The sequence below is a fragment of the Seriola lalandi genome, unplaced genomic scaffold (assembly GCF_002814215.2).
Source record: "Seriola lalandi dorsalis isolate HSWRI2012SDOR001 ecotype SW California unplaced genomic scaffold, Sedor1 jcf7180002054927, whole genome shotgun sequence".
NCBI classification, from domain to species: domain Eukaryota; kingdom Metazoa; phylum Chordata; class Actinopteri; order Carangiformes; family Carangidae; genus Seriola; species Seriola lalandi.
Genome location: NW_019525479.1, coordinates 1,604,847 through 1,617,413, shown reverse-complemented (window position 1 = coordinate 1,617,413; position 12,567 = coordinate 1,604,847). Strand labels below are relative to the sequence as shown.

Sequence of the window (12,567 nt, the reverse complement as noted above, 5' to 3'; positions counted from 1 at the left end):
AAGCATCGTGGTCGCAACCAGGCACCACTCCTCACCTCGCCAATACCATTGCAGCGATGAAGCATCGTGGTCCCAACCAGGCACCACTCCTCACCTCGCCAATACCATTGCAGCGATGAAGCATCGTGGTCGCAACCAGGCACCACTCCTCACCTCGCCAATACCATTGCTGCGATGAAGCATTGTGGTCGCAACCAGGCACCACTCCTCACCTCGCCAATACCATTGCTGTGGTGAAGCATTGCCGTCACCGCATCATACTGTGGGGATGTTTTTGAGCGACTGGGACAGGGAGACTGGCCAAGGTTGAGAGAAAGCTGAATGGAGCACAGAGATATCCTTCATGAAGACCTTGTCCAGAGTGCTCAGGACAGAGTGGGCTTAAGGTTTACCATACAACAGGACAACAACCTTTAGCACACAACCAAGACAACGCGAGAGAGTGAGCAGCTTAAGGGCAATTCTGTGAAGTGACCAAGCCAGTGCTCTGATTTCGACCCAATGAACATCTCTGGAGAGATCTGAAGATCGCCCAAACCTTACAGAGCTCCAGAGGCTCTGCAGAGAAAAATGGCAGAAAATTCCCAAATCCAGATGTGCAAAGATTGTCGCGTCAGACCCAAGAAACTTGAGGCTGTAATCGAGTAAAGGATCTGAATACTCCTGTCAAAGTGATATTTCAGTTTCTCTTTTTGAATAAATTTGCAGTAATTTCAACAACACTATGTTTGTTGCTTTCGGATGTTGTTTCGTGACACAACTTGTTGTGTTTGTGTAGTGTTTAATGTTATAGTCGGTGTGATCACTGTCGGATCACAAAGGTAGTCACTTGCCGTGTTGCAGAATTTTAAACACAGTGTTGCTGCAGGTGGAATGTTGCTGTGAGGCGTGCTGCATGCATCCAGGCAATTATCATCTTGTCTTCTAGCAGTAAATACTTGTTCACCGAACTCCACCTCACTTACTGTGTCAGTGCTATAGTAATTACAGGTTGTGTTTTGATTTTGCATATCGTTTTGGTGCTAAGTGCCTCTTTGAACTTTCTGGCCCAGTTAAATAATGTCAGTCCCTCTGAAAGTGCTTATGATATCATACGACGCATTACACGTTTGAACAAGCTTAGTAATGAGTGAGTGTTTTGTTTTGGATGGAAATTACACAAAAATTAGTTCACATCTAAAAATTTACTGCTTAATAAGCAAATATGGTGTTTGAGACATTAGCTGTGAATTTACATTTTGATTTGAGTTTGAATGTGTGAGCAATTATGCTGTTTCGAAGTATCTGAACTTTTAATGAATAGGTGGGTGAGTTGTGTAGCGGTTTTGGTAGAGTAATATACACCGTAAACCGTAACACCATTCAACTCTACTGGATGCATTCAGTACACACATCACCTATTAGCTGCTAGCCCATTAAAAAGCAGCAGTGACAGATTGGCTGTAGCCTGCTGTGGCATTATCGAGGTGGTTTTCAGTCCATTAGGATATTCATCTTGGTTGTCCTGTGCACAAAACAGTGACTGATGGACAAGTCAGATTTAGCTACTGGAGGGCATCCAACCCAAGTGAGAGATGAATTAGAGCAGGGAATCACAGCCTCTGTTCCAAGGACAAGGCCAGCTCATATATTTTCCAAATTAAAGTGGCACATCTTGCCCGTACCGTTCGCATTTCTATGTCAGTATTCTAGTTTTTAAGCACACAAATTGTAAAGATTTATTGTGAGAACAAATAGCAGTGAAAAAGAAATGACTAAGTCCAGGAGATGACAGAAAAGGCGACAGAAATACACTTTTATACTGATCTCAAGAGAAATAAGAAAAACACAAAGAAACAAACCCAAGATAAAACAAAATGTAATGAAAAGAATAAAAATAAAAATATAAATGAAGTAAAAACAAAAGTAAGTAGCTGAGTTAAATGTACTCAACAACTGTTATGTGATGTCTAATCAAGTTAGATTTTGTTTGACAAGTGTGAACCACATAATAAAGAGGAGGTCTTCTAATTTCAGTTTCACCTTTCTTTAAGTTCCCCCATTAGGTGTGACAGGAAGCTGGCAGGACCACTCTCTGGGCGTTACATCTGTTTCCCAGGCAGCAGCTCAACAAAACATGGCCTTGCACACCACCATCACGATTCTCACCACTTAGAATTACAGGAGAGAGAGAGCAAGAGAGAACGAGGGAGAGAGAGAGAGAGAGAGAGATTGTCAGCTATCTCAGTGAGGCATGCTTTGCTCAAGGCTACGTCTCTCTTTTTCTGCCCTCTTGTCTCTCTCCTCCTTCCATTACTCAGCAGCAAGAAGTAAAAAAAAGGTGTGACTGAGTGCTCATCACACGAAAAACTCTTTCCTCCTCTCCCAAAAGAAAAGCAGCTGTCCAGGCATGAAAGTGCAGCAGGTTAAGGAGACACAAAGTACACATGAAAGGACAGTCTGTAACGAAGACGGTGGAGACTTTCAGACTGCTGAAAGCTCCCTTACTCTGAACAATTAATCAGCAGAGAGCCATAAAGAAACTATAAAAAAATCTGGTTTTGGTTCCAGAAAGGTGAAGAGATTAGTTTATTGTAAAAATGCATAACAACAACAGCAATTCTTTACAATATGACACTAAGAGGAAAGTTGGCACTAACTTTCATTATTGTTAATGATCTACAGTTACAAGATATTGCTCTTTAAATCACAACCTCTTAACACCCCAAATTTTAAATTATTGCTGCCCAGGTCTACCAACATTTTCACTACTGTTGAAATTTTCACAGATTAATATATATATGTGTGTGTGTTGTGTGTGTGTGTGTGTGTGTGTGTGTGTGTGTGTGTGTGTGTGTGTGTGTTCAACACATTTGATAGATCTCAAAGATACACACAATGCGTTTTGTTGATGAAACTGAAGGACAGCATGAGTCAATATCTAAATGTTGCAAACAAACTCACAGAAAGGTGTTGTTTTTGTCATTTTTTTCATGCCCTCTCTTGTGGTTCACAGTAGAGAGAAAACAGGAAATGAGGGGAGAGGAAGATGGTGAAAATGTGCAACAAAACTCACCTGCTAGAAACTGGGGGTGTTGAGTTTTCAGGGCAACTTTGAAATATTTTTGATTTCCACTAACAACCTCATATTAAATTTAGGTTTAAATGTTGCTGTGCGTTACTTAATGTTTTTGAAGGTTAAAACCTGGAAAATACAATATTAAACCAAAGTTTAGGTGATCACAATTGTTAAATGTGGATAAAAGCTAATACTTGTTAACAGTGCATAGATACACTGCTGTATTGAAGGTCTCATATTATATAAAGTAAGATTTTCACATCATCTTTTGTTATATTAAATACTGTATTAATACTGTGAAAGTATCAAAGAGCTCCGTCCACAGAGAAATGCACACAGCCTGTATTCAGAAAACTGAGCCTCAAAACGAGCCGTCAGGACTTCTGTAACTTAGTGATGGCACGACGAAGCAGTCACCACTCTGTCATGCCCCAAGCCCCGCCCACCTTGACCCACCATCCAACCTTGCAGGATTTGGTTTCTCTTATTGTTTGCCTGAAATCTGCTATATTTTTATTTGATCACACAGAAAACAGTCAGCTTTCATAAGAGAGGTTCAGAGTCTCTCTTCTGATTGGCTCACCGACCTGTTTTTACTAGAGCTTCAGATCTCTTTTGATTTACCAAAGTTTATGTATTGTATAATATATAGCTACACGGGAGCTACAGAAGCTCTCAGCAACCAGTTTAATCTATCATCAAGCTCAGAGACTGAAACTTCAGCCTCATTTCTGAGTAATTTTCAGTTTGATGGATCACTAAGCAACAGGGAACAACAAAAATGTAAAATGGTAATAACTTAATTGAGATACTTGACTTTTTTTTGACATAGATGTTGAATAGCTGTTCCCACCAGGTGTGTCCTTCAAGTGGCTGGCTAGTGAAACGTTGCACACCCAGGTGGTGTTACACACACACACACACACACACACACACACACACAAAGGCTTGATACATAAGTAATTTTGTCCACCCCCACCTTGTCTGTCATCCTTGCCTTTCAAGCCGGGGGCGTATTCCTCATTGTGCACATGCTCACACATTCACACACATGCACTCACATTGCATGGAAAAACTGCTCAGCCTAAAGGCTTTGTGGTTGCCTAGCTGCCCACCTACTCACCTGTACCCACCCATCTTCACCTGTTTAGATGCTTAAGACCAAAATAGACCTGAGAGTAATTGTATTATCATCGGGTAATGTACGTGCAGTCTCGAGTGGTTGTTCATACTTGTAGAATAGTCCCCATGGGCGGTTCATTGAAGGTTTGGAGGCGTCAATCTATCATGGTGCCCTCTCACTTTGGACACACTTGCAAAAGCTAGTTGCGTGTGTAAGTCCTTCACCTCTTGAACAATATTGAATAATATATATTCACAATCTCCACATTGGAAAGATATGAGGGGGTTTGGTTTCAGATCTCAAATCTCAGGTCCTTTTTTGACACGTGAAGAAACACTCACTAATAAATAATAGTACAAGCTTTTAAAATCAGCAAAACACCTGATATAGTAAATTGTATAATTTATGTGCAGGTTGTGTTTGAAGAGCGATTTCAATGTTCGAAATGTCCAAAATGTGAGTTGAGCAAATGAGTTTTGTTTTGATTGTTCGTCACTTGCTGTTCATTGCCTTTATGGCTTGTGGAAAATGATGTGGAAGATGAAGCATGGACATTGTTGTATTGTGAAAGCTTAACCAGCAACATTATTATCTGATCGTCATTATTATCTGGCTTGGGATGAATGACCTAAAACTCTGTCTGAACATATTTCTGTTTAATTAGTGCCTTTTTATATTGTTTATTTCTGAACATATTAACCCCCATTCCTCTTTCTCTCTCCATCTGTTTATTGCCTTTCTCAGCTCTTGGAGTACGTTGGCAAAGGAAAGAGCATCATGGACGTGGGTTTGGCCCAGGCCCGTCAGCCACTCACCACTCGCTGCCATTACTATGAAGTAGAGATCGTTGATGCTGGGGAGAAGTGCTATATTGCCCTGGGCCTGGCAAGAAGGGTGAGCTCTCTAAGAAAAAAAACTACTTTGCACACACATTCAACACGTAAGAAGTAAGTGTTTACACTTACACACCAGCGACAGCTGTTGCTGGAGGCATTATGTTTTCCGGTTGTCCGACTGTCCATCAGTCCCTACATCCTTCCCATTCTCGTGAACACGATATCTCATTAACACCTTGAGCAAATTTCTTCAAATTTGGTACAAACTTCAGCTCAAAGATGAACTGATTAGAATGTGGTGGTCGAAGGTCAAAGCACGAGGTCACTGTGACCTCACAAAACATGTTTTTGGCCATAAGTCAAGAATTCATTATGGCACAATTAAACACAAATGTCTAATATGATAAAATGATGAAGTGATGACATTTTATATCCAAATGGTCACTGTGACATCATAATGTTCTGCAAAGACACCTCTGGCCATTATTCAACACGGTAACTCAAGAGCAGAAGGCGAGATTGTGACCATATTTCCTGCAACTTGACTGGTTTGGCGGAGGCATGCAACCGCAAGGCGGTAATTCCAGTTTTTCATTTGGCCCCTACCCCATTTTTCCACCCTGTCATATGTTAGGCAGTCTAGCTCAATGAGCCCTAGGGATGTGGGGTGCATGAATAAGCCCCCCATTGGCTAATTCTTCCAGTTTACTTTCTGGTCTCCATAGTTCGACAAGTGGTTGAGCTAACAACATACTAATGATGGAAAACCTGAATTGGGAATAAGCAGAGGGGTAACTGACAGCTCCTCTCTATTTAAAGGTAGGATTCCCCCCATACAAATCACAGTGCATGAAGAAAATATGATGAGTGGCTACACCAATAAAGCCCTTTAAGTGGGCACAGACTGTGTGAAATACAGTCTACTAGTAGTAAACAGCAGTACTGTCATAAGCTTTATTTTCTTTCCCATTATCCAGCAGCTTAGCCATTCTCTTTGGATCTAATGGCCTGCTTTGGGTACATGAAACACTTCCAAGAGGAAAATACAATTAGAGAAATTTTAACACCTCTCATTTGAGCCCTCATTTCTTTTTCCAAAGAATGCACATACGGTTCCCATTTCAGCATTAGCACTGCAGCTCTGCAAGTGACTATTAGCATGTAGACCTGCTTTGAAGAGTAAAACAAACAAACCTGTAGATGTTTGTGCACTGACTAAGAATGATACACACCAAGAGATGCCAAGAGTGAATAAAATAGGGGATAATATTTCAGTACGCAGCTGCAAGGATGTGGAGTATAAGCAATAATTTAGGATTTTGCACCAGTTACATGAGGGCTGTTATGAATCCTCCTTACTAAGCTTATAAGGACAGGACTTATGACTTGTCTGATTGATTGATTCTCTCATAAAACCTATTTGTATTACAATTTTACCTAATATTATTCTTCTGATTCAGGAACTATGTCTTCGACAGTATGGGGTTCATGATTTGTGAGTTTTTTACACCCTGTAAGTTTAGCCTCGAAAGAGTTATGAATGTGAAATATTAGTAACTGCCAAAGCCAAGGCCCATGGAGAGCTGCCAGCACTGTCTGTTCCAGGGTCAAAAACGTTGCTCCTTTTAATAACAAAAATAAATGATGAAACTTGTACAACATCTTTCAAGGTCTCTGAGGCAATTTATATAGAACAGGAACAGAGGGATGCACAGGTCACTGAACGACATGAAGACAAAGAGAGCTGTAGATGCATACAGAGAGGAGTGGCACACACTTACACAGTGTGTGTGCGCCCTACTTACAGGTTTCTATTCAAGCTATGTCATTTTAGAAAATATGTAAATAATTAAAAACTGAATATCATTTTTTTGTGGAAGGTCTTGTTAGGGTCGTTGGCTTTTGCAAATTCGTTGATGTCTATGATGAGACAAAAACAAATAAGTCTGTAACGCAGACAGCATTTTTTAAAAGAGAATAAAACAGTTTTTGGAAATATTTGTGGAAACAGTTTCTAAGTTTCAGACCTCAGGGAGGGCATTTCCCTTTGGCAGCAATTGAGATCTTGGAGCTATTGTTGCTAGAAGACATGCTACCAATTTCTGTGGTTCGATTTCATTCAACATTTGAAAGAACTGTCATGCTGTTAAGTTTGTATTTGCTTGCTAATAGCAATAGCACAGATTCCCACAAGTTATTTCAACTCCTGCTGAGTCTTTGGCAGCTCCTGAACACGCATGTGTTGTGTTCATTTGGCATTATACAAAAAACTCACAGCAACTAGACCTGTACCCTCAGCGCTCTGTACGTTACCCCGTGATGTGAATCAGAACAGATTAACAGTAACAGAGCAGCGAGTGCCGCTGCTGGTGAACTGCCTGTGTGGTTTTGAAATTGACTTATACAACACACAATACAATGGTACGATGTGTTGTGGAAATAGCATGAATATTATCAATAATAAACACAGAAAACACCATAGTAGATGAGAAGTGTAGTAGATGTAGGCTCATCATTCAGCAGAATAAAGAAACCGCTGCCCTATCCGTTTAGTTGATAGTAACACGACAGATTTATAGCCAGATTTTGGAAGCACTCAACCTCATATATCAGACCTATGGAAATACCCCTATGCTGGAAAGAAAACAGCAACACATACCACAAAATACATGAACATACAGGAATATAATAATAACTACTAACAATTAAGAGTCACATTCCTTGATATTCGATAGCATGGATATAAATGATAACTTATGATTACATAACATTACATAATACTCATTTAGCTCACCTATAGTTTACTTTTATGTCATGTTCATATATCGTATGTAAAGAACAGTTATGTAAAGATGCTGTATAAGGATGTTTTCATAGTCTTATGCAAAATACTTCAGATGTACGCTATAATACAATTAGTGCCCGTCCACACAGATATTGTACAAATCACCAGCAGTACCATGGTGGTGAGTTGGTACCAAACCCCCCCTGAAGAACAGGAATGGACTGAACAGGAAGGGCTGTCTCTGCAGAAAAATAATAAAACTTGAATGTCTATTTTTTTGTAAATACATTTACACACAAGTACACAAATCAAAACAAACACCTTAATGTTCTTAAGGTAAAAAAAACATTTTAAATTCAATTTGACTTTAAAGCCTTTAAATCACATTATACTCCAAATATACATCTATTTACTGAATTCTATTCTGTGGTTATAGAGACAAAATGACTAGTATCTAATGGATCCAAACAAACAAGAGAACATGTGCACACACATTCTCTCAGTTAAACACACACAGACATTGCTCCCATGGGTGAGAAAGAAACTGAGTGGTGATAACTCCAGTCCCATTACCTCCTCAGAGTTCCCCTGTCCTTTCTTTTTGCTCCACTACATTTCTCTCTGCATCTGGGTTTCATTATAAAGATATTAAGCTTAAGTCCAGGAGAGGTGATAAAGCAGCAAATTGAAGGGCTTGGATAATGACTGTTTACTCAACAGCAGTCACAAGTTTGCATGCTGGTCTTTTTCACGTAGCATCCCATGGTACGAAAGCAGGCCTGAATATAAACACAAATCCACTCATTAATACCCTGCAGACTGCCAGCTTATTCCTGTCTCTCTCTCTGTCTCTCTCTTTCTGTTTATTGTGGTTCCAGACTGCAGGCTCAACTTTGTACTCAATTTTCCTTACTTTGCAAATCTCTTTCTTCCCTCATGCCAACTCTCCTACCATCTTAACATTTGCAGTAGACAGTCAACTTCTTAAGAAAAGCAACACATTTTTATTTAGGTCTCTGTGTGTTTGTTTTTAGCCACGCTAGAGGTGAGGGTCTTAAGAATGGTCGGCCCACCACTGGGGCCGACTGTGCAGGAATGTATCACTGAAATATCTGAACAGCCGTTGGATTGATTGGCTGAAATTTGGATGGGTGAAATCGAGATCCAAAGTAAAACTGGAATTTCCAAGTTCTGTTTCAGTAAGAAAACCTCCTTCAAAATCCAACTGGCAATTGTAACTATGCGTACATGTAACTACGCTAACACCTAAAAATCCAGCCTCGGAACAGAGCCTTTCTCAACAGTATGTTATGTAGCTCACATCATAAGTCTAGAAGAGGGTGGCAGCTTTTTGAAAAACCATCTAATATTGTTACTTATTCAATATATATGTTTTTTAGCTGCCCTTAATGAACACTATTTCCCAGAAGCCTGACAGAGCAGGTGAGTCCATGAGTGAGTCGAGGGGTTGCAGCTCGTGCAGATATGTCTGTAATAACAGCAGGACAGAGAGAACTGATCTTTGTCAAGGTTTTTAGAGAGCAGAGATTACAGCTAGAAAGATGAAAAAATGAATGAACAAAGCAATGGTGAGCTTTATGGATATGGATGAAATCAAGTGTCTGCACTGCCATTAATCACTGTTTGATCATGGTTTAATCATTGTTTAATGTTTTGTATCAGTGCTGAAGTGGAGCTAATATCTTAAAATATTGAAAGTAAAGAAATGCTGAATTAGAGGTTGCAGTGAGTTACAGGAGCTAGAGGAACAGAGGCTAGCATGGACGAGACACCATGACTTCAGCTCTCTATTTGGTTTTCATGGACATTCACCCCTCAGGATGAAATGTAATGATTTCAGTGATCCTTGGACTCTTCCTTTAGTGCCATCAGCAGGTCACATTCGTATTTATCCAGTACCTTGATTTACCTTCTAGATACACCGCAAAATAATGACTCTCATCAGCCTCGGCTACACTTTGTGTGTACAACTAATTAGAAAGTGATAGCATGCTAACATGCTTTCATTTTCTAATTCTAATTTTCTAAAAGATGGTCGGAAGAGTTGCTAGCGTTGTAGCAGACTCTGAGTCTTCTTTACATGAACATTCATTGTCTAATTTCACTGCTTTAATTAATTCTGTTCAAAATCCTAATGCTTCGAAAGATGTCAAATAAATACAATGTTGAGGTTCAAGATGTTAAAATGAAATTAGCCTCTTAAAAAAAAAAAGGTGGAAGTAAATTGTTGAATCCCCCAAGCTACTGTTGCCAGTTTCCTGTCCAACAGGGAAGTTGCAGGAATTTAGGTTATGTGATAAGTTTGAATGCTTTCTATGTAAGGTAAATGTGTTGTTTTGTATCTTTGTAATCTCAGATCTGTTTTGACCCCACTGCAGTTCCTAGACCTGTCGTGACCTCTCGCTTTCCCTCTCATTCCTCTGAAGATAAGGGTCTTCATGAATGTACAGCATGCATACGCTTGGTAGCACAGTTGTTTTTCATCCGGTACACACACCGGTTGCTAAGCAGTGGGACAAAGAGAGATCTAACCTTAGTTATGAGGTGGAAGAGTGTAGGGGTTAGATGGAAGTAAGTGCGTCTTTGTGTGTATGTGTGTGGGGGTGGGATGGAGGGGTTGGGGAGGTGGGAGGGGGTTTTAGTACAAGATAGAAAGTTGGGAGGTAGAAAAATCAAGGGAAGCTATTCAGAATATGAAAAACACAGGAAAAAAGCAGGAAAACCCTCATGTCCTGAAAAACAAACCCTAAAATCCTACAAAAAAGAAAAAGATCATAACCCTGAGGGAGGGTAGGGAAGTGAAGAAGCAGGTAGAGGAGTAGGGTGGAAAATGGAAAGATGGATGGATAGATGTCATCTTTGTGAAGGAGGAATGAAGGGACTGATATGTAGTTCAGTGGCAGTCAGTATCTGAATGAAACAGATGGTTCTTAGTTCACCCTTGACCTTCTTTCTCTGATGAGTGTATTGGCTCATTCTGTTCTGTTGATACACATAAACACAGTCATAAAGCAACACACACAAACTAACAGTATGTACTCTTACACACAAACAAGAAATAAAATTGCTCAGGAGACTGGAATGGCAGTGTTTCCTCTGTCCTCGTATGCCCCAGGACCGGGTCCTGGGAACAGCTTTCTTCCTCTTCCTCCTGTGATGCAGCAGACCTACTAACCATTTTTCAGTGCTGCTCCTGTGAACATGTTTATTCTAACAGGGTCAATTTAGTGTAAAACAAAAGAGCAGTCACTGTGCCAAGGCCTCTGATCTGGAAGCTACAGAACACACAGCACAACAACAATGTACAAGGTCCTACTTGGTATAACTTTAGAATAGAGCTGCAACAATGAGTCAGTTATTTGATTCATTCAGTCAGTTGCTAGAAAATAAATGCAACTATTTTTATAATAGTGATTAATAAACTTTTAGTCTGAATTTTTGAAGCAAAAATGCCAACTAATAAAATGTTCAGCTTCTCTTGACTGTTGGTTGGACAAAGTAAGACATTTAAAGATGTCACCCTTATAAAATTATAACAGGCATATTTCACTATTTTCTGACATTTCAGATACAACACGATTAAGCAATTAATTGAGAAAATATTTGGGGAACATAGATTGATTGATAAATGAAATATTTGTTTGTTGCAGCCTGACTCAATATGATAATAATCCCAGGAACTATCAGCCACAGGAACTCAATGTCAAGAAGTACATAATGGCCTAAAAATTGTAGATTATGTCAATTGGATTGATAATGGATTTAGAATGACCATGTGGTTTCAGATGTAATTTTTGCACGAGATACCACCACCAAAGTTATCATGACATTCATAGTTTATTATGGTGTAAGTGATGATTAAATATAGTGCAAAGGTGGAAAGGGAGGTTGAAAGTGGCAGAAAGACACGATATTTAGCTAGTGTGGCTGTAGCGATGCAAGGTCGTGGGTCCAGAGACTGAAATAATCTCAACACTATCTGAAGGATTGTTATGAAATTCAGTATAGATATTCATGGTGCCCAGACACTTAATTCAAATGATTGTGGGGATCCCTGAACTTTTTCTCTAGCACCACCAGCGAGTAGAGATGTTTGATTTTGGTTGAAATATTTAAACAATTATTGGATGGATTGCAATGAAGTTTGGTGCAGACATTCATGTTGCCAATATGATCATTTGCACTAACTTTGGTGATCCCCTGAATTTCATCCAGCATCATTTGTCAGGTCAAAATTTTAATTTGTCCTCACTAGTGTTTTATAATTTGCCTCAGAGAAATGTTGGCACTTCTCTATGGCAATTTCTTGTTACTTAAAGAGTTTGAAAAGTGCAGGGGGGCAGCTGACATGTACACCGATATATCTACGATGAGCTAATACTGGCTGATATATTGGCCTGGCAGATTTTATCAGTGTAGCTCTAACGCTGGAACTGGTATTTAGCTCAGAGAACGGAGTTCCTCGCATGGACATAGACTGTTAATCTTCTTTTGAGAAAGTCTTTTCTTACATTCAATGAGCTCCCTCTACCAGGTCATAATACTGATATTAGTAACAACTGTTTCTTTGCAGTCTGAATTCTGTGATCCTGTAGCAGTGTGTGTTTTTGACTGGTTCAGCAGTATGACCCTTAATAGTTCCTAGGTCATTGGACAGTACTACCTCTGAAGCAAGTGACTTTTTGGGATGGGGACATGAACCTCAGCTCTAGTCTCTCAATCACTATTGGACCTAGGTTGCTGC

The 12,567-nt window shown here is 39.7% G+C and overlaps 1 protein-coding gene across 3 annotated transcripts in view; it reads left to right on the top strand.

Moving 5' to 3' along the window:
- spryd3 (SPRY domain containing 3) overlaps positions 1-12,567 on the top strand; it is a 56,134-nt gene that overhangs the window by 22,843 nt on the left and 20,724 nt on the right. For all 3 annotated transcript variants that reach the window (XM_023392999.2, XM_087170080.1, XM_087170081.1), the window contains exon 7: positions 4,926-5,075. In XM_023392999.2, coding sequence (XP_023248767.1) covers positions 4,926-5,075 — 150 coding nt within the window. The remainder of the gene's footprint in view (positions 1-4,925; positions 5,076-12,567) is intronic.